Here is a 20,902-nt window from a genome sequence, read left to right as displayed (position 1 = left end):
ACTGTCTCCTCTCCAGAGGGACAGGAAGGAGAAATCTGTCTCCAGCCTGTTGGAGAGGGACACCTCATGGCATTTTCTCACCCACCTCTCATTCCTGCAGGCCCCCAGCACCTTCTGCTGCTCTGACATCCCCCACACCTGTTGCTGAGACCTTTAAGCTCAGCCAAGCAGCTGTGCAAATCTGACTGCTGCTAATGCCAGTAAATCCAAAGACCTCCAAAGTCTGACTTTACATCCAAAGGTTATGTTGACTTAAAACACCCGTGCAAGCTTCTTATTACAATTTTTAAATCCCAGCACAAAATCTGCATATCCACATTTCATATCCACTGTGCTTCAGGTTAGCAACAGAAAAAGGAATGACTGAACTCCCCCTTGGAAATGAAAACACTTAAAATGCATGAAACACGAAAGATTGTCCTTCTCTTTTTTTTTTTTCCTTCCTCAGTGAAAGCACATGATGGAATCATCATAAACCTTCTCAGGTTAATCATCTAATTTGCCTTCCAAAAGAAACCCCCTTGGAATCTACATGCCCATTTACATAAGAATTTTAAAAAGGCCTCTAAATTTATTCCTGAAATACTCATATTCAAATAACTGACATTCCCTGACATTCAGAAATGTTGGGGTTCCTCTGATGGAGCACCACTAATTAGCAACTGGGTTCCTGGATGTGATGGAGATGGATACAACACAAGGAGGTGACAGAAGCTTGCAATAAGCCACTGTGCTTGTTGCCCACTTTAATGGCTTTCCCTGGAATTGGGAAAGGCCATTAATGATTTGTTTAATTAGAAGGGGCAAAGCTGGAAAGGAAGGAGTATTTCACCGCAGGCATTCAAGAGTTGCACAATGAAAAGCAACTTAAAACATTTAAAACACTTGACAATTACTTTGGGGATGTAAACAAGACATTGATAATTGTGATAAAATAAAACTGACATGCTTATGTGCAATCCCAGTAAAGCCATTTGCTGTGGGCTCTGTAAAATCCTGCAGTTCAAGTACCTAAAACTTTGATGTAAATCAAAGGCCAGGAAAACACAGAAATGACAATGAGTGAAGGTGAAAGGGCATCCACAGCAAAGAGGAACAGAGGTTGGCAAATGCCTTTTAGTGCTCAGAGAGCCTCAAAACCAGAATGGGAGTATTTGCAGCTCAATTTAAACCTCCATTGAGTCAGAAGCAAAATGCTGAGAAAGCTGTGACTTTTCCAGGGATAAAAACTTTGTTGTACGGCACCTACCCCTAGCCAGGAGCATCCATCATCTTTATTCATGTAAGCAATCCTGCTGTGACTTGCAGCCTGGCTGCTCATTTCCAAGGCTGAATAGAAGCCTGAATACCTCACTCTGGGTTCCCACATCACTTGGTCTCAGCCAAAATCATCTCCCAAGGCAAATTCTGTCACTAGAAGAGCTGGAAATAGAAGTGGAGACTCCTGCCTTTTGGTGCTGTGCCTTAATAAATGCTCTCCTTCTTCCCAAAAATAACTCCTGATGGCATCTCAATCCCCTCAGGTTTGGCCATGCCCAGCCCCATCCTCTGTCCTGAGATTTTGCTCCTTGAATGAGCCTGGAGGATCCCTGAGCATCCATGGGGTAGGAAACATGGTGATGAGCACAGTGGCTGGCTCCAAGGCAGGGATTGTCATGGTTTATAAACTTTTTAACAAATCATTATCAAAGGCCTGTCTGGGACAACATTCACAGCTCCTGTGCATTCTCAGTGCACTCAGGTGATGCCTGAGCTGCCTTGATAAGAACCCCCTTGCTTTACAAAGCCATAAAGAGCACTGAGGACTGTGGGGTGAACTGTGGAATGGTCTGGGTTGAAAAGAATCTTAAAGATCTCCTAATTCCAAGCCCCTGCCTTGGGGCTGCCACCTTCCACTGGAGCTGGTGGTCTAAAAGGAGCACTGCAGCATCTCCAGAGGACCAAAGCAGCGTTCCAGGGAAGGCTGTGGTGTGTGCAAAGAGGCTTTAGGTGGTGTGCTGGGAGGTGAGAATTCATCAGGCTACAGAGAAACAGCTCTCAGGGATCCATGTTAAAGGGCTGGCCCTGGGATGGGAAGGAAAATCATGGAATGATTTAGGTTGAAAAAACCCTCCAAGATCTTTGAGTCCAACCCTTCCCTAGCACTGCCAAGGCCACCACTAAACCATGTCCCCAAGTGCCACATCTACACATCAATGAAATCTCCCCGTAAGAGCTCGGCAAAGTGGCACAACCAAGCCACAAGAAAACCTCTTGCCCTGCCTTCCTTCTATTTAGGAAGCCCATTTCTCAAAAATAAAAGCAGGATTTAGGAAATTTTTCCTTCAATATCCACCACCTCTGAAATCAGTTGCCACTCCAAAAGCTCCTCCAGCCTTTTGCCCTTGCTTGTAACAGGAGTGCCAGAGTCCTGACCCAAACCCATGGGCTGCAGGAATTTGAGCTGAAATTTGGTTTCCATGAAATAATATTTCTTCAGTCCCGCAAAGGATTGTGTATCCTCAGACTTAGGAGCAAGAGTGAGCTTAAGAGCTTTTCTGGATTGAAGCCTCAAAGAACAAAAGCTGTCTGGAAATGCAAGGGAATGGAGATCAAGCTCTGAACCCTTACAGTGGGAAAAGGAGTTAAATGTAAGGAATTGCTTGGGATTTTTACAGGCTGGCTCTAATCATTTAACTTAGGCTGAATAAAAGCTTTATTAATAATAATGACTGCATGCAAAGTTCTAGCTCCAATGTTCTGCTCTGTCCTCACCCAGAATGAATCACTTGGAAATGCTTGTCTGCGTATTCTCCTCGCCCTGCACACGCAGCCTCAGAGGAGCCAGATGTCTGGAGGAAAACCCAAAGTATTAATCAAGCCTGTGCACCTGCCAGAAGAGTCTGTTCCTGCTGGGATCCAGCTCTGCTGGGCTGAGGCTTTCTTTCAAAAAATTTGGTGGGGAGAAATATATTCATGCAGCTGCAGAAATGGTTCATGGGAGAGAATCCTAAAGCCCACGGTGCAATTACAGTGCATTGGGAGGTAAATTAAGAGTATAAAATATTGGACATTTAAGTAATTCTTAAAATGTCTGTGCAGGCATTTATTCAGATCATGTTCATTGATTTTGATGTGAGGGAAAGTTGCTGTCTCATGCAATACCCACATTATTCAGATTGAAATCTGAGCACTGTCTCTCTTTCATCCCACAGGGTATTCCCCCAAAAGTGCCTCTGCTTCCTCCCCACCCTGGAAAAATCATTGCTAGTGAGCACAGGAATACAAACCTTCCTGATCCAACCTTTATCCCTATTTGAAGATCAAGTTATTTCTGTTTCTTAAGCCTGGCTTTTCCACAACACCTCAAGAAAAATAGATTTCAGAAGCCAAGGAAATGCTGCATGGTTGGAGCATGCAGGAATTAAAACTCTTCTTGCTGAGGTCAAACTCCTTTGACTGACCTGGGCAAGTCACTCGATCTGAGGTGAGCTCTAGAACTGGGTTATAAGAAAGCTGTCCCTATAAAATGTAATGCAGCATCTCATCTAAACATTCCTCGAGGGAATGTGACATACAAAAATAGGCTCTGGTCTAATTGCAAATAGGAGATTGTCTCCAATCGGGCTGGTTCCTGCAGCAGACAGGAATAGTAGCTGGTTTTTCAAGGGTCTGTCCCAGAAGCAGTAATTCAGCTGGAGCCTGAGGTTTCCTGCCCACTGAGGATGAGCTCCATCCCCCTGAGCTCCTGCAGGTTCCCTTCCCCATCTCTGACTCTGCACTGGTTCTACAGCACCACGAATTTCAACACCTCAAAACCAAAAATCCTTGCTGAGAGCATCCTTAGGGAGCTGCTGCCACAGGGGCTCAGCAGCTCTCAGCATGCACCTGAACTGTCCCACACCCACAGAAGGCAACTAAATAGTTCAAAATCCTTGTGCTGCCTTTAAAAACCTCTATTTCCCTATGGGTGAGGCCCTTGGTTTGTGCTGCTGTAAAAGCAGGACCCCAGAACTGCTGCTCTTGGGCTCCCTCCCAGCTAAAGCAAAGGAGAATGGCTGAGATATTGGCAATTTTGAAGGCACTCAGATGCCCCATTTCCCAGGGCCCATCCCCAGCTTCATTCCTTGATAATTAGAAGACAAGGATGTGGTTTCTGAGAACCAAAGGCTAATGGATAACACCAAAGTGTAAAATGCAAGGATTACCAAAGCCCTGCTCATTTCATTTGTTCATTTGTTTGTTTAATTAACAGAGTCTTGGGGAAAATAAGGAAATATTTACAAACTGGGGAAAATAAGGAAATATTTACAAACTGCCCATATAAAATCTAAGAGTTGGCAATTTCAACATCTGTTTAATTTTACCTCTCTTGTCCCAGGTAGTGAGCAGGAGCTCACAGCCACGGTGCAAAGGAATTGGCTTACAGCCTTTTGATTTCAGTCCCCAAAAGACTGTGACCCCCGCACTGGGTAAAAAAATGTAACCTGAGGAATAACAGGAATGCCACAATAATCAGGATTGATGTTCCCTCTCACCCACTCACACAAATCAGGAATAATCCCCTGAAAGCCAAGGGGGCTGCACTGCCACAGGAAAGGCTCCAGCTCAGCTGGGTCCAAACCCTGCAATGCCTGAGGGACGCCTGAGTTTGGCAAAGAGAACGCAGGACTAGGTCCAACAAACAGAAATAAAGGGCCAGTGGTGGTTTTGGAGCTCTGCATCCCCTCCCCACGTTGGTAGGATATCATGGTCCTCCACAGCAGGGGTGGCAGAGCACAGCCCTGGTGTTTCCATGCCTGAGAAGCTGCTCCTGTCAGCATGGGGACATTTTTTCCAGGAGCAGCATCTGGGCCATGCAGACAGGCAGCCCAGAGGAGCTGCCCAGGGTGAAGGGACACAAAACAAACTTGGATCTTGGAGAGCTCAGCATTTAGAAGACAGAGCTCTTTAGCCCTAAAAAATTGCTGAACCAGCTCAGTTATACCGCAGGGAGAGGAGAACATCATGCCAGCTGCCAGTCAATCCCTGCTCAACTTCACCACTAACAGAACTATTTTGAGTCTCCCAAAACTGCAGCTCTGAATTCAAAAGTCCTTTTCCCCCTTTTCCTCTCCATCAGCAAAGGTTCCCTGAGCAGCTGGCAGATTTGTGTTCCCCAGGAGCCATGGGGACATCACCATCCTGTCACCACCCACATGGGCACTTCCTTGGCTCAGGGCAGCTCGTGGCACCTGCACAGACAGTGCCAGCTCTGCCAGGGCACAGCCTCTCTCTGCACCTGATACAGGAATCCCCAGCACCAAAGGACAATTAATCACTTCTGTCACCTCTCACTTCTTCCCTGGCAAAACCCAGATTCTGCAGGTGGGTGGCCAGGTGTGGCTGGGAGCAGGAGAGCCCAGCTCACACACTAAGGAACTTCTGCAGAGGGAGAGGCTGCCCAGAGAGCTGAACCCTGCAGAAAGGGGAGGGAAGCCATGGCCCTGCCACAGGAAATCAAGGCAACCTCAGTTAATGAGGGAGCCTCGTTTGAACTGGGCAGCTCTGGGGGCTGCTGCAGGCAGGGCTGGGGTCACGAACCAGCACATTCAGGGCTTTTGTGCTCACCTGGATACTCACAAAAAAGGTGACATTACCTCACCCAAATCCTCCATCAGTGTAAGAGGGGAGGAATGATGCCTGTCCCCCCCAGCTGTCCCTGCAATGCAGCAGTTCACAGGTCAGCACAACCTCTTCAGTTAAGGCTCATTATCCAGCCAGTTCCCAAACCCCACACCTATCCCTCACTGCTACTCATCGCTATGAACCACCCAGACATGGGCAGATGGGAATCAGGCTCAGACAGCACCAACCAGGTGGCGACCAAACCTCTGTGGATCCCCTGACAATGGATGAGCCTCACACCATCCCCCTGTCTGGCTGCCTCCCTGTCTCTACCTAAAATATGGATCTGTTGGCTGATTTTCATCAAGTTTGCCACGGTGATGGGCAGCAGTGAGGATAAGAACCTCTTCCCCCATTTCTGCCCCTCAAAGGAGGCTGCCACAGGAGCTCCATGGGGCTGGCCCACACCAGCCAGCCTGGGAAAGCCACGAGCTCCCAGAAAGCAGCTCCCCCGTGTTCCCCCGCACAGCAAATGACAGGTTTGCTCCCTTATTACTTATTCCCCTGTGCCGGTAAACACAACAATAAATAGCAAGTTGCAGGAGGCAGATGATTGTGTGGTGAAAGGTGGAAAACATCTAAAAATGATTTAAAGCAGGGAGGAGAATAGGAAGAGAGGTCTGTGGATTATAATCTCTGAGGAGGAGGAGCTGCTTGACTGGGGAAAAGCAGCAGAAGCAAGGAAGGTTTTCCTTCCCACCCTCCAGCTCCTTGCTCTGGGTGATGCTCAGGTCTTTTGTGCAGGTCCCTCTTTGCAAAGGTCCCCAGACTCAGCCCTGGCACCACAGCAGCCCCAGCCCTGGGACAGGAGCAGGGGCAGCACTGCAGGGGATGGACCCTTTAAAAACTCCTAAGGACCAGGGACACATGGCATGGACACAGAAAAGCTGAAGAGAGATTATCTAGCTGCCATTTCAACACGCTGGTAAATCAAAGTCGATGGAAGCCATATGCTCTGCTGGGAAGCATCCATCTCGTTGCCAGGGAAACATCCTTCCCGTTTAAAATGGCAGGGAAAGGCTTGCAAAAACCTGCTTTTAACCCCCTTTTCTCAGGAATGATCCAAGTCCCCCAGCAGCTCCCCCAGCCCTGCAGCATCGCTGTACTGCTGCTGCCTGGGAGAGCTGCTGCAGCTCAGCCTGGGAACAGGAGAAGGAGGTGGTGCTGCTCCCCTGGGCTCCAGAGGAAATCAGAGCCAGCCTGGCAGCAGTGAGATCCCACATCAAATTCCCAGCTTACTCCCAAGGCAGCTTTCACAGCCCATTCTCTGGAAAAGCAGGGAATCACCCACCTGGGTCACATCCAGCAGCTCCGCTCGGGGATGCTGCAGGTGCCTGGTGCAGGCACACACAGATGTGCCCAGATGTGGGGCAAGGGAATGACCAACAGCAGGACCACAGCTGGGTTAGTGCTGCTCAAACCATCTCCTGCAGAGCTGCAGGTACCACCCATTCCTTCCAGGCGGCGAGCACGGGTCTGACCTTGGGAATTACAGCAATCTGCAGCCAGGACTGCAGGCTTCAGGAGCCACAGGAAACCAGCACAGAGCTCAGCAGCTGCCTGGGTCTGCAGCTGGCCCTGGGCCTCCTGCTCTGCATCTGCACCTTCTCCTTGCTCCCCCTAAGCCAGAGCTACAGCCCTGGGTTTGTTTGCCAGGGCCACTGTCATCTGCAGGAGGAGCTGATGGGGAAGTGGGAACAGCACAATTTATAACCTGGCACCGTGGAAGTCACAGTATTTGGAGTCACAGCATCCTCAGCCTGCTGCTAAAGCAGAGCAGGAGCAGCTCCATGCTGGTTGTGTAACCCAGCCTCACAGGACTTTCCCCATAATGAGAGGGCCTTTCCCTGCAGTCCCATGGGGGCCATATGCTGCACTCCTGAAAGGATGCTCAGAGCTCAGCTTCCTCTCCAGCACCTATTTTCAGTCTTCCCTAGAAACAGCAAAGAGCAAGAGGAAGCAGGAAGGAGGGGGAAAAAAAAGTTTAATTAATCTTCATTTAATTTCTGCTGTCTTTTAGCAAATGGAAAATAAGTGAGCAAGCCCATCAGGCCTGTGCCTGATGCTGCAGCCCTGGGCTCATCCAGATGGGATGCACATCCCACCAGGCCCCTGCAGCCAGCAGGGAATGCCATCAAAGGGTCAGGCTTGACTCCAGCCACTCTTCCCAACACATCCCACAGGGATGTGACTGCAGGGCCTTCCCCAGAAACAGATGGGGAGGCAATTCATTACCTTCATGAATTTCTCTGTGATTTTCACCTCCCAAGGGGGGAAGAGCAAGGCCAGAGAGGACTGAACTCCTCTTGGAGGTTCAGCCTGTTTATCTACAGGTTTGAGCAGGTGCTCTCTGGCAAACACACACCCACAAAGGTCTGTCTGCAAAGAGGGGAACCAAAAATGGCAGGTTTGATGGAGGTGCTCCCCAGGTGCCCAAGTTCTTGCATATGGATGGGCCAAGTCCAGACAAAACCAAGCCCTGAATTATTAGGAGGTGTCCTAGGTTTGGCTATTCCAAATCTTGGATGAATACCCGAGGTTGGGATATGCCCCACATTCTTGTAATGTTTACATCCCCACCACCTGGTAAAAACAGTAGGAGAGAAACAACTCTAGAGTCCCATTTATTTTTTTTATTCAGACACTTCCATTGCCTTTTCCTATACTTACAACCCCAAATCATTCTCCCAATACTAAGATTGTTTAAAATCACTGCCCATTTAAAACCAAGTTTCATACCTACATGGTATTATCTAAACTGACAGAGGACAGGATTAGATTAGATATTAGGAACAAATTCTTCCCTGTGAGGGTGCTGAGACCTTGGCACAGGTTGCCCAGAGAAACTGTGGCTGCCCCTGGATCCCTGGAAGTGTCCAAGGCCAGGTTGGACAGGGCTTGGAGCACCCTGGGATAGTGGAAAGTGTCCCTGCCCATGGCAGGGGTGGAATGAGATGAGCTTTACAATCCCTTCTAATGCAATTCTATGATTCTATTTATCCCATTAATCTGCTGATCCTCACACCAAACCTCAGCAGCTCTCTCTGTGTCATTTAATATAACTTGAGGTGCTCCCACCGCCCACAACTGCATCAGGAAGGGGAGGGTGCAGCCTCTGGGTCTGGAGGAGCAGCTCAGAGAAAGTTTTAAATTACATCTGTTTTCTGTTGCAGAAAAGAAACACATCATCAGCTACAAAGGGTCAGTGCAGAAATTCTTCCTATCCCTCATTAGCTGGCATGATAAGCAAGAAGCTGCTAATTAAGAATAGCATTAAAAACATCGAGATGTTAAAAGATGAAAAGGTGGAGAAGAAAAATTCAATGCAAAATTCTGGTAAATTACAGACAAAGAGCTCAGGAATTTTTCCTTCTGTCTAAGACTTTTCCCTTCCTTACAGGAATAGCCATAACTAAGAAAAAGACCATGCCAGAGATGTGCATCCCCTACCCACAAGAACCCAACCAGAGATCACATTAACCGAGTTTCTTTAGAGCTGATACGGATTAAATGCTCCATTCCCTCAGGCTGTGGAGACACAGCCCTCATGAAGTGCCAGCAATTGAGTTCAAGACATAATGACATGAGGACTTGTCCCTCTGGCTCAGGGTGATGCTTAATTGGGTGTGAAGTCAGCTTTTGGATGAGCACTGCCATGAGCAGGCTGGCTGCTGTGCAGGTCCCAGAGAGGTGCTGCTCCTTCCCCCCCAAATTCATTGCAGGGCAGCTTTCTGCAGGCATGGGGAGTGTCTGGAGAGGCCCATCCTGGGGAAAAGGACACAGCAACATTCCTGCACTGGAGTGTCTCAGAGGAGCCCACCCACGTTCGCCCATGGCACCTCCAGTCCCTGCTCTGATACCAACAGAGACTCTCAGCCCCTCAACACCTCATCTCTTCTAAATAATGAAAACCCCACTAATCAAAAACCCAGCAGGATCAGCAGAGAAACCTCTGGGGAAAAAAGAAAAAGGGTACAAATCCCACCTCCCCCTCGGCCATGAGCCACTGGAGAGCAAGAGCTGCTCCTGGACAAGGACATGCAGCACACTCAGGTCCCCAGGAGCTGTCCCAGCAGCTCCACAGCCCGAGATGGACAAACATCCCATGCAAGCTCCTACCCATGCTCCAAACAGCCCTGCTCCTGCAGCCAGGAGAGATGGGAACAGCAGCACGGATCTTCCAAAGGATGGAGCCAGTTTGAGGGTTGGCTTTGTTGCTCATTCAAGCCTGGAGTCTTTATATAGTGTCAGGGCAGGATCCAAAAGCGGAAGAGAGACACCCACTCCCAGGGAGTGTAACACACACACTGAAATAAATAGCCCCCTGCCTAAGGGGATGACTCAGGAATCTCACCAGTCCTTAAAGCACAAATCATTGCTAATAAACCCCAGAAAGCTTGGAGGAAGGCCTAGCAAGAGGTCAACTGGGCAAGACTTGGCATTTCCATCCTTGCCAGGCATAAAGGAAGAGGAAGGATGAATAACCACTGAAAAATAACAATGTCCAACATTGAGGCATGGTCACACCAGCCCAAGCCCTTCCTGCAGTACACCTGCCTGAAGAGCACTGAGTAGCCCTTGTTCTTGGGGAGAGGTTTTGTTTTTCACCGCCCCTCCTGGAAGCACTCAGGCTTAACCACCATATGGCTTGAAGTGGCAGGAGGAATCAGAGCCTCACTCCCTGTTTGTCCAGCTATAACATACAGATATTTATATTTACCTATTTTGCTCTCCTCTTGAGTGAAAGATGGAGTGCTCTTACACCCCTTATTACATTCTTCAGATCAGGTAATGAACCTCCCAGCAAGCATAAACCCAATTAATGGCCACTCTGAGACTGTGAGTTGAGCACAAGCCCATAAACATGCAGGAGAACATCTCCCAGAGCTGTCATTTCACTGCCACATATAACACCCCAACAGGAGAAAGTCAATAAGACCCATTCACAGCCCTCCCCATGCTGCATCTGTAATGAACAGTGAGATCACAGCAAACTGTCCCTCTGTGGCTGATCCATGTCACTGGGAAGGTGCCACCTCCATCCTCCCAGCCCAATGCCAGCCCTGCTGAGGTTCCCAGGCTGGCCAAAGCCACCCCCACCTTCCTTTGCAAGCCCAAGGAGCACAGACAGAAACCAAACCACCAATCCAAAAGCAAATCAGGTGACAGGAAATGCTGTTAAAAAGAAAAGTGGAGCAAAGATAACATTTACCAGCAGTGCCCCAATGACTGTTTAATGCCTTTTCTGTGTCTTGGATGCTCAGTACACCAACTCTTCCAGCAGGGATTGGCTCTTTTTGACTTGATGGGCAGAACAGAAGCTTGTAGACTTCTACTCCCCTTAGTAGAAGGGTAATATTAACAGAATAATATCTGTATGCTGTAATACTAACTGAATAATATCTTCCCCTTTCTATTCACTTTAACTATTCTTTGACTGATTGTTTTTCTTTTTCCTTTGCACCCCATATTAGTTTTTTCCACCACACCAAATCTGCGAGAAAAAAAACACAAAAAAAGCAGGTGCCCAGACACAACCTACTGCCCTCACACAGGAGACACACAAGGTGTCCACAAGTCCCCCTTGAGCCAGGATTCCTGATAGGTTATTTTTATTTTTTTCCTGGGCCTCATGATAACTTCATGGAGAGTGACAGGCTCGCTGTGGAAGCTTTGTCAGGAGTGCCTGCCCTGCTGTGCTCATCCCTTGCAGTGCGTGACAGCAGCTCTGCTGCCACCCCAGCCCTAATTTGCTCCCACACTGTCACCTCCCCAGGGCTGGCAGAGCTCTAAACGAGAGAGCAGAACTGCCAGGCAGATCAGGGTTTGTTTACAAATGAGGAATTTGTGAATGCTGGGGAAAGACCCTCCGCAAGGCAAAATCTGTCCTGAAGAGACCAAGCACCAGCCACGATGGAGCTGCCAGGAGCTTCAGACAGAGAGCAGTTGCCTCCTAACTCAGATTCCCTCTGCCTTTGCCTGTCCTCTTGTTTCTTTTCCCTGTCCCACCCTCCTGGAGTGGCAGTAAGAAAAGGAGGATTTCTGAATGAAGGTGGAGACTGGGCACTTCACTCTGAAACACAACTCAGCTGCTTAGGAACTAAAACCAGTGTCAACAAGGCTGGGTGGCTTCTGATTGTTCCCAGTCTTGCATTGCAGATCACAAGAGTTGATCAGGGCTTGCTACAAAGATTCCTTTCTCAAAACCACTTCTCCAAGGTGGATCTCACATCCAGGTCATCCTATTTCAATGTGGATCAGCCTCATCTCTCCCCTTCACCTTACCTGCTGGGGTGTCCACAGGGCAGTTTTTGAACACCCCAGTTCCCACAGGCTGTGCCAGGAGGTGGGATATGCCTCCTCTCACTCCTGTTTTTCAGTTTAAAATCATGCAAAATCTCTCCTCCTTGCCTGCACTGGTCCCACCCAGCTCTCACTGAGGTTTGCAAGGTGAGTTAGGCTCCCTCTGCCACCAACAGAGGGAAATGGGCACCTCCAGAAGGCAAACCTGCCCACCTAACCCTGCACTGAGGCTGCTGTGGGATTTCCACAAAGAATCCAGCACGTATCTGAGCATCACCAAATTCACAATGAAAGCTCACAGCACCTTAAACATCTGGACATTACAGATCCCAAGACAAATCAAGTGACTACTCAGTCACAAGGGCTTGCACCCAGCCACCCCAGTGACTCTGATGTAGGCCTAAATAACCTCCCTACAGCAGCAAGAGGTGAGAGGTGAGAAGATTCCAGAGGTCTTCTTGCTTCCTCTCTTAGAAAAGGCAGCTCTTTGACATCCAATCCACGCCAAAAAAATCACCTCATGGATGCTTACCAACACCAAAACTTTTCCACACATCTAAAAAGCACATTAAAAGGCTGGAGTGATGCCAAAGAGAGACCAGAGAGTTCTGCAGGAGCTCTCTGCTTTCCCTCATTGATTGGCAGCTGTAGAGCCAAGAAGGCCCGAGGCTGTAAGGAAGCAGCTCCTGCCATCCCAGCCAGTGTTTTGTGTGGTACTCCCCATCCAACAGCACAAGTAATTATTCCAGTGCCTCACAACAAACGCACAGGACGCCCTCAAGACACCTCTGCTGTCAGTGCCACAGGAGGCTGAGCTTGCAGCTTTCCCAGGAAAAGGCCACGGGAGCCACGTGGGGAGCCGAGGTCGCCAGGGCTTCAGGGAGCTGAGCAAGCTCACACAGCCTGCTCCTCACACAGCCTGCTCCTCACTCAGCCTGCTCCTCACTCAGCCTGCTCCTCACTCAGCCTGCTCCTCACTCAGCCTGCTCCTCACTCAGCCTGCTCCTCACACAGCCTGCTCCTCACACAGCCTGCTCCTCACTCGGCCTGCTCCTCACACGGCCTGCTCCTCACTCAACCTGCTCCCCACACGGCCTGCTCCCCACACGGCCTTCTCCTCACACGGCCTGCTCCTCACACGGCCTGCTCCTCACTCAGCCTGCTCCTCACTCAGCCTGCTCCTCACTCGGCCTGCTCCTCACTCAGCCTGCTCCTCACACAGCCTGCTCCTCACTCAGCCTGCTCCTCACTTGGCCTGCTCCTCACTCAGCCTGCTCCTCACACGGCCTGCTCCTCACTCGGCCTGCTCCTCACTCAGCCTGCTCCTCACACACCCTGCTCCTCACTCAGCCTGCTCCTCACACGGCCTGCTCCTCACACGGCCTGCTCCTCACACAGCCTGCTCCTCACTCAGCCTGCTCCTCACACACCCTGCTCCTCACTCAGCCTGCTCCTCACAGCCTGCTCCTCACTCAGCCTGCTCCTCACACGGCCTGCTCCTCACACACCCTGCTCCTCACTCGGCCTGCTCCTCACTCAGCCTGCTCCTCACACACCCTGCTCCTCACTCAGCCTGCTCCTCACTCGGCCTGCTCCTCACACGGCCTGCTCCTCACTCGGCCTGCTCCTCACTCAGCCTGCTCCTCACACGGTCTGCTCCTCACTCAGCCTGCTCCTCACTCAGCCTGCTCCTCACACGGTCTGCTCCTCACTCAGCCTGCTCCTCACTCAGCCTGCTCCTCACTCAGCCTGCTCCTCACACACCCTGCTCCTCACTCAGCCTGCTCCTCACTCGGCCTGCTCCTCACACGGTCTGCTCCTCACTCGGCCTGCTCCTCACACGGCCTGCTCCTCACTCAGCCTGCTCTCAGTGCAAAACAAATTTGACATCGGAATGTCTACTCCTGCAGTCCTGGTGGAGTCATCTTTCATCACAGGTGGCTGTCAGAACAGCCCAAATCTTTTTGTCTTGCAGCCTGATTAGGAGCATTTAAATGGGTGGTGGTGGAGGATCCTGCACCCCCTGTCCTTCTGCACCACCTGGTTTTGCCATCATGTGTTCACTAGTCAGCTACATCTAAATACACTCTCAATGCATTCTAAATACATTCATGAAACTCAGTCCAGACCATCACAACAATCTGGTTTTGCAATGTGGTTCCTTTTGGACCATCAGGGGTGAAAAATCATTGCATTATTCCAAAGAAGTGTGTGTCTCAGTGCTGGAGACTCCTCTCTTTGATGTGCAGGGACATCACAGCAACAGGGACAGCCACTAATCCTCTGTAGGAACCACTCCCCACCTTTCTCAGCTCTACCATATCTGTTCCACAGGAGATTACATGGCAGGAAAAGGGACTGGCACAGCTCCCTGTCACCACAATTTAAAGAACAATCTGTTCCTCAGGAACTAAGAAACCAGTGAGCATTTGGGCTACCTTAAAAAAGGTTATGCAGGGCTAAGTGTTTGCTACTTAACTCCCAGAAGCTGAACACTAAATTTACCTGCTTTTTATCCATGTGAGCACCACTGATGCCTGGTAAACCCTGTGCTCTGCTCACCCTGGGCACAGTGGCTCACCCTGTCACCCTTTCCTTGAGCTACAATGCAAACAAAAAATCAAGAAACCTGATTTTTGTAACTATATCTCTTTGAGATACGCCCATCTTCCCTTTAGTACAGAATTTGGAGCTTGCATTTTGGGTTATTCCTTCTTTAATACATCGAACCACAGCAAGACTCATCTGAGGTGTGTTGCAGCACAAAAAAGGAGGTCACCCAGGGGATCAGCTTGTTTTTCATTTCCTTAATGTCAGTGTGGGGTGAATATGATGGCTGGAACGTGACACATTAAAGCAACTGAAATCAGGCTGCTCCCACCAAGCTCTGACTAAGCAGCTGGAGAGGAGCTTGTGAGGCATCCCAGCAGGAAGGTGCCCTGGTCCCTGGGGTGGACAGGACCCCCCAGCTCAGGGCAGAAGCCCTGGAGGTCAGAGCCCAGCAGGTTTATTAAGCCCAGCACCTGTGGGAGATCTGTGCTGGCCCCTTCATCCCCCTCAGCCTGGAGGTGGGCAGGGGAACCCAGGAGAGGCCCCTGCACATCACCGGTGGATGGGCTGGGTCGGGTGGCATCTTACCTGCCCACAGCAACCCTGTCTGAGTTGAGGGCTTGCCATGAACTCCCCAGGGTTTGGGGATGGACAGTTGAGACTGTCAGACCACACTCACCCTGAATTTTGGGGTAAGAGATTATCTGGAAATGGATCTGTGTGAAATAACCATCGGTTCTGAGGAGTGAAAGGAATCACAAAAGAGGCCACATCTGCAAAGAGAAACCCTGGAACTCCAGGGAAGCCCCTCATCCACTCTCTGTGCTCCCCCTGAGCCAGCCATGGCCATGCCAGGATGCAGGCAGAGCAGGCAGGGCACAGGAGAGAGAGGTGGCTTGCCTGGGTGAAAAGGGAAGAACAAATGGGATAGAGATGGCACAAGGAAATTTGAATGGAATTAGACAGGGAGGAAATGTTCCTCCTTATTATAATTTAAGTCCATGCACTTGCTTAATTAACTAAATGTATGGTGCACAGTATGAAGATGAAAAATGCACCCAAACTATTTTTAACACACTTAAAGAGATGCATCAGGGTTGTAAATTCTAAGTAGGAAATGCAAGAATTATGTTGGTTCCTGAGCACACAGCTTTATAAGTGCCTGAATCCAGGCTGTTTTCTTGCCACTGTTCCAAATGCAGCCTCTTCTTCAGCTCAGGGACCAAAGCTGAGCAGCTCACCCAGGGATCAGCAAATGTGTCTCCAGACACCTCAGACCATGGGGGTGCCCAGTGTGAGCACCCTGCTTGGGCTGGCACAGAACAGCGATCCCTCCTGAAATAAGATGACAGGTAGGGACAAAAAAATCACTTTCAAGTATTCCAGCCCTTCCTGTGCACAGGACAGGTGACAGAAACCAAGCCAAAAGGGCTAGAAGGGAAAAAAAAATCATTCAGAGTAATAAAATGGAAAACTTTTAGGAGCCAAATGCCCACCTGCACAGAGAACTAAATTGAGGTCTAAGTGCTGCTGCACCCCTCAAAAAGCCTGACCTGCTATTTAGATACAGCTCAACTTTTCAAGTTTCAGTTCAGCCTTGAAGAGAATGAAGCCATTTGCCGCAATGTAAAGGATCAGTCACAAAATAAAATAAAAAAAAGGTGGGGGAAAATAGAAAAGAAAGGTATTGAGAGAAATATTGGGAGAAGGTGAGAAATAAAGCAGGCTCAGACTTCTGGGAGAGCACCTCTAGCTACACTCAAAAATGGGCCCCCCAAGGCTCAGCTGTCCATGGGGTTATGCAAAATATATATTATATATTATATATTATATATTATATATTATATATTATATATTATATATTATATATATCATACACACAGCTCCCAAGAGCAGGTCACCCAGTTGTGTCAGTGTAGGAAGAGCTATTAAGTACAAAAATGAATCATAACACAGAAATATAAAACCCTGCTTTTGCTCACAGAGGTAACAGCTCTGCTTTTAGAGAGGCAACATCTGAGATGAGACCAGGGCTGGGGGAGTGAGAGATTCCCTGGTTTGAATTTCCCTGATTTCTTATGCATGAAATGGTGAGAAAGGGAATGATCGACAGCAGGAAGAGGTGGGGAATGCAATCAGATGGATTGGATCTAGGATGCAGCACTGGAAATAAATGCAACCTGCACAGGCTTCTCAAGGCAGAGCATCAGACCCAGCCTGGGCCTCTGCAGGCAGGAATTTAGCAGAGGTACTCACCCAGAGGCACCTCTCACATTTATTAAAGCATCTCTATGCTGGGAGAGCCCCAATAGTTTTTGTCTTGGCTTTGGGTGCAGGGAGCTGCCTGAGCAGCCCCGGAGCAGCCCCGTGCCTGCAAAGGCAGCTGGGTCTGCAAGCATCTCTGTGAGATAAAACCCAGCCTTGCAGCATCACAAACTCACACTGGATATAAATCTGCATGCAAGAAAGTCCCTGTGAGCAGCAGAGCAGGGAAATAGGGGTGCTGGCAGTAGAGAGGGCTGACTGAAGCCAGGACAGTGGCAGGATAGGGCACCCTCATCCACAGCCTTCTTCAGGACTCCCATTCCTGCAGGATGAGGGCTAAAGGTGCTTTTGTGCTCCAGGCTTTGGCACAAAACGAGGTTTTGGGGCATGAGGAGTCAGAGGGACCCCAATAGCACACACAGGGCACTGCACTGGCCTTTGGGACATGGGAATGGCTCCAGCCCTTCCATACAAACTTTGTGACCTTGAGACAGGCTCGTCATCCTCCCACACCTTTGATTAGGCTTTTTATCTGTCCTGTCTGTCTGCATTACTGACTCCCAGTTACAAAACCCCTTCCAACACCCCCAGACCTGGCACAGGCCATGCCAGGCTCACCCGGGCTGCAAGGGGGGATAACTGAGGCATGAGCTTATCCTGGCAGCTTTGTGTGAAGGTTCCCATATTCTTCAGCTCTTCCAAAGCTGTAACTGCAACCTGCCAAGGCTAAACCTGTCATGGGTACAGCACAGAAAAACGGAGTCCGTAGAACTTCCCAATACACTTTAAAAAAAGGATGATACCACCAACTCTTGACAGACATTGGTGCAATTACCACTTCAGCCCAGAATTCAGCCTCCATTTCCCAGCAGGTGCGTGAGGGGAGGGGGCAGAGGCTGGTTTCACAGGCTCCCTGTGGTGCCACAGCAGATACAAGTGGAGTCACGAGCCCAGAACAAACGGAGCTGCTCAGGCTGGGGGGATGCAGCTCCATGGTGAGAGCCAAGGGGCACTGGAAGCAGCCTGGCACTGGGAACAGGGCAGTTTGGGGTGGCCCTGGGAGCACTCCGGGCTGCCCAAGCAAATGCAGAGAGCCAAACAGTTCAGAAGTTAAGACAGAGCAGCTGAAGAAGCCGAAGATGTTTGTAAAGCCCTCACAGTCAGAGCTACCCCTGCTGTTTGTCATTCGGCATTCAGCCCCTTCCATGTCTGTCACTGTCACCCCAGTGTCCCCAGCTGGGGTCTCAGCTGTATTTAACAGCACACTGCACACAGCATCCCCACCCTCAGTGCACACACAATAACCCAGCTCCCAGCATGAACACTTGGCCCCTCCACACCTTTCTGGAAGATTTTGAGACACAAACCACCCACAACTCCAGAGCATGGACAGGAGCATGAAAGGTGCTCAGGATGCCCAGTGCTGGACTTCACACTCCTCATCATAGCTGCAGCTGAGCTCCACAGATGCTCTCTCTTCTCCTCTCCCATTCCCCAGGGGAGATGAGCTTCCCCAAGGGCCCCAACTCGCTGCAGTGCTCAGCAAACCTCCCCCTTGCACCCAGCAAGGATCTCCCTTCTCCCACTGGTCCCACCAACACCTCCAAGGAAGGCCTCAATGTACAAAATGGCTGAGGAGCAGAAAGCACATCCCAACTCCTTATCTTACAGCAGCACAACAGCAAAAGGATGGAGGTGGGGGGAGCAAACAGAAAAGGCCCCAAAAATCCTTTTGCCGTAGCTGACAGAGGCCCTGGCTATGAGGAAAAACATCAAAACAAAACAAAAAAAGCATCAGCACCAAGGGTAGGAGCAGCTCAGCCTGAGCCCAGGCCTGCAGAAGAGCCCGGTGGGACTGTGGAAAGTCCCAGAGGGAAGGGAGTTGCAGTAACACCGAGATTTATCTTGACCCTCCCTTTGCAAGCCTGGGAACAACGGGAAGTCATCTGCACTCCTATGCAGCAATGCTTCAGGGATCAGGGAATCCTCCTGCCAAACGCGGGTCAGCTGGGCCATTCCTGCCCAAAACCCGGGTACCCGGGGGGGATGAGCACCCAGGGATGCTCCTTTGTTTACCGCTCGGCTGTACAGGCAGGGAGCCCCAGACACTGATTAGCATTTCTTTCTAGACACATCTCCCATTCAGACGCTTCCCACAGCGGGCAAGAAATACCTCCAGAACCCTGAGCAGAGCCCCAGAACCAACCCCGGCCCCAAACCGATCGCAGCCACCCAGCAGGCAAAGATGGGGCCAGGGAGGGAAGGATGCTGGGGGGGTGGGGGGGAGGAGAGACGGTGCCTGAGCAGAGCTTTTTGTTCCTCTGCTCACAGCATTGCTATGGTGATTTCAAGCAAGACGGAGGAACAGACGCTACCCATCACTCCCGCTGCACCGACCGCATGAGCAGCCCCTTCCCCCGCAGGCAGGAGCGGGCAGGGGGAGACAGGGGCTCGGTGCAGCGCACCTCTCCTGGGAGCCACCCCCCAGCTCTGCAGGGGCAGCTCCTTCCCCCCCGCCCCCTTCCCCGGATGGCCATCACCGCCCCGATCCCGGGCACCGCCTGGGCTGGGGCGAGGGATGCGGGATGCGGGATGCGGGATGCAGCGGCGGCCCGGCCCGGCCGGGCGGCCCGACTGATCCCGGGGAGGATGGGGGGAGAGGCTCAGCCTCCGCCCCCCGCAGCATCCCCCGGGGCTCCCCAGCCAGCCCTGGCACCCGGCATCCCTTCCCCGCACCCGCTCTGCAGCTGGAGCATCCCCCCCTCTCCGGCGCATTTGGGGGCTCAGGGGATGCAGGAGGGCATCCCGACCCCGGGGGGGTCTCTGCCGCCAGCTTTGCCCCCCACCCTTTTACTCACACGTATGCGTGGTAAATGAAAGCCCATCCCCGCGGTCTCTCCAGCACATTGTAGAGGAAATTCTGCAGCTTGCGGTAAAAAGCATTCCTTTTGGGGGGCTTCCCGCTGCCCGAGACCCCGGAGCGCGGCTTGCTGAGGATGCTGCCCCGCTTGGAGCTCTCGGAGCCGGCGATGAGCAGCGCTCCGTCCCGGCTGGAGTCCGGGGCGCCCGGGTCCAGCCCCACGAAGCCCACCTTGAGCTTCTTCTCGGCGGCGGGCCCCGGGTAGACGCCTCCGTTGCGGGATTTCTGCACCATGGTGGCGGCGGGGGGCGGCGGGGGGCTCCGGCGGGGGCTCCGCCCGCGCTCCCCGCCGCTGCTCCGCGCCCGGCGCAGCCGAAGCCGCAGGAGCCGCTGCAATCGGCTCCGCCAGCGCCGCCCCGCCGCCGCCCGCCCCCTTAACCCTTGGCATCCCCCGCCGACGGCAGCATCCCGCATTCCCCCCGCTCCCACCCACTCCTAAAAATCCGGGCTTGCCATTCCGCACCCCCCCCCCGAAATTTTAAAAAAAGAGGATCCGACGGCGCCCACCAAGAAAAGCAGTGTCGGGCGTTGTTCCCCCAAATGTAGGTCCCCCCCTAATGCAGGGAGGGACATCCCACCCCCAGATCAAGGTACAACATGTTCCTGCTGCCCACAGCGCGGTGTTTGCTCCCCAAACCAGGCTCTGGCACCCCCATCAAACCCCCATGTTGGGGGCTCCTCCTGCCCTCCGGGAAGGGCTGGGCAGTGCCCTGGGATGGGATTCCAGCCCTGTTCTCCCACTGGCAGCGGGTGCAGACATTGCCACAGTGTCACAGGGGTACCCAATCTGTGCCCCCTCTCCGTGAACCCACTCAGCAGCAGACGTGCTCAACCTTTCCACAAATCCCACTGTGCAAAGTCATTCCCTTCTCCACGCTTCCCGACCTCTTCCCAGCCTATCATCTTGGTAGCCCAAATTCAGCATTTGTGCTGAAACTGCACCATGATATGGTCACCAAGCCGTTTAGAAGCCAAGCTCCCAGCTCAGAAAGTCCATCTCCAGATGTGCTGACCCAAACCAGCTCTCTAATACCCCACTATTTATAGTCCAGCAGCAGCATTTTCCCCTCTTATACCATGGCTGGATTCTGCCCCAAGGAATATTTCCTGCTGACACACCTTCGCTGGACTCAAGAGGAGACAGGCAGACTACCTGCCTGGCAAAGAAGACAGGACAGAGGTGCCTGCCCCACATAATTATCCTCCATGGAAAGGGCT

General features: G+C 51.3%; 1 protein-coding gene across 4 annotated transcripts in view; it reads right to left on the bottom strand.

Annotated features, from left to right (window-relative positions):
* The window catches only part of KCNQ2 (potassium voltage-gated channel subfamily Q member 2), a 75,043-nt gene extending 55,125 nt beyond the window's left edge, over positions 1 to 19,918 (bottom strand). For all 4 annotated transcript variants that reach the window (XM_066561589.1, XM_066561590.1, XM_066561593.1 and 1 more), the window contains exon 1: positions 19,623 to 19,918. In XM_066561589.1, coding sequence (XP_066417686.1) covers positions 19,623 to 19,918 — 296 coding nt within the window. The remainder of the gene's footprint in view (positions 1 to 19,622) is intronic.
* Between the last annotated feature and the right edge of the window lie 984 nt (positions 19,919 to 20,902).

Source organism: Molothrus aeneus, chromosome 17 (assembly GCF_037042795.1).
Source record: "Molothrus aeneus isolate 106 chromosome 17, BPBGC_Maene_1.0, whole genome shotgun sequence".
In the NCBI taxonomy this organism is placed as follows: domain Eukaryota; kingdom Metazoa; phylum Chordata; class Aves; order Passeriformes; family Icteridae; genus Molothrus; species Molothrus aeneus.
Note: the sequence above shows the minus strand (reverse complement) of the source record. Positions and strands in the feature narration are given on the sequence as shown.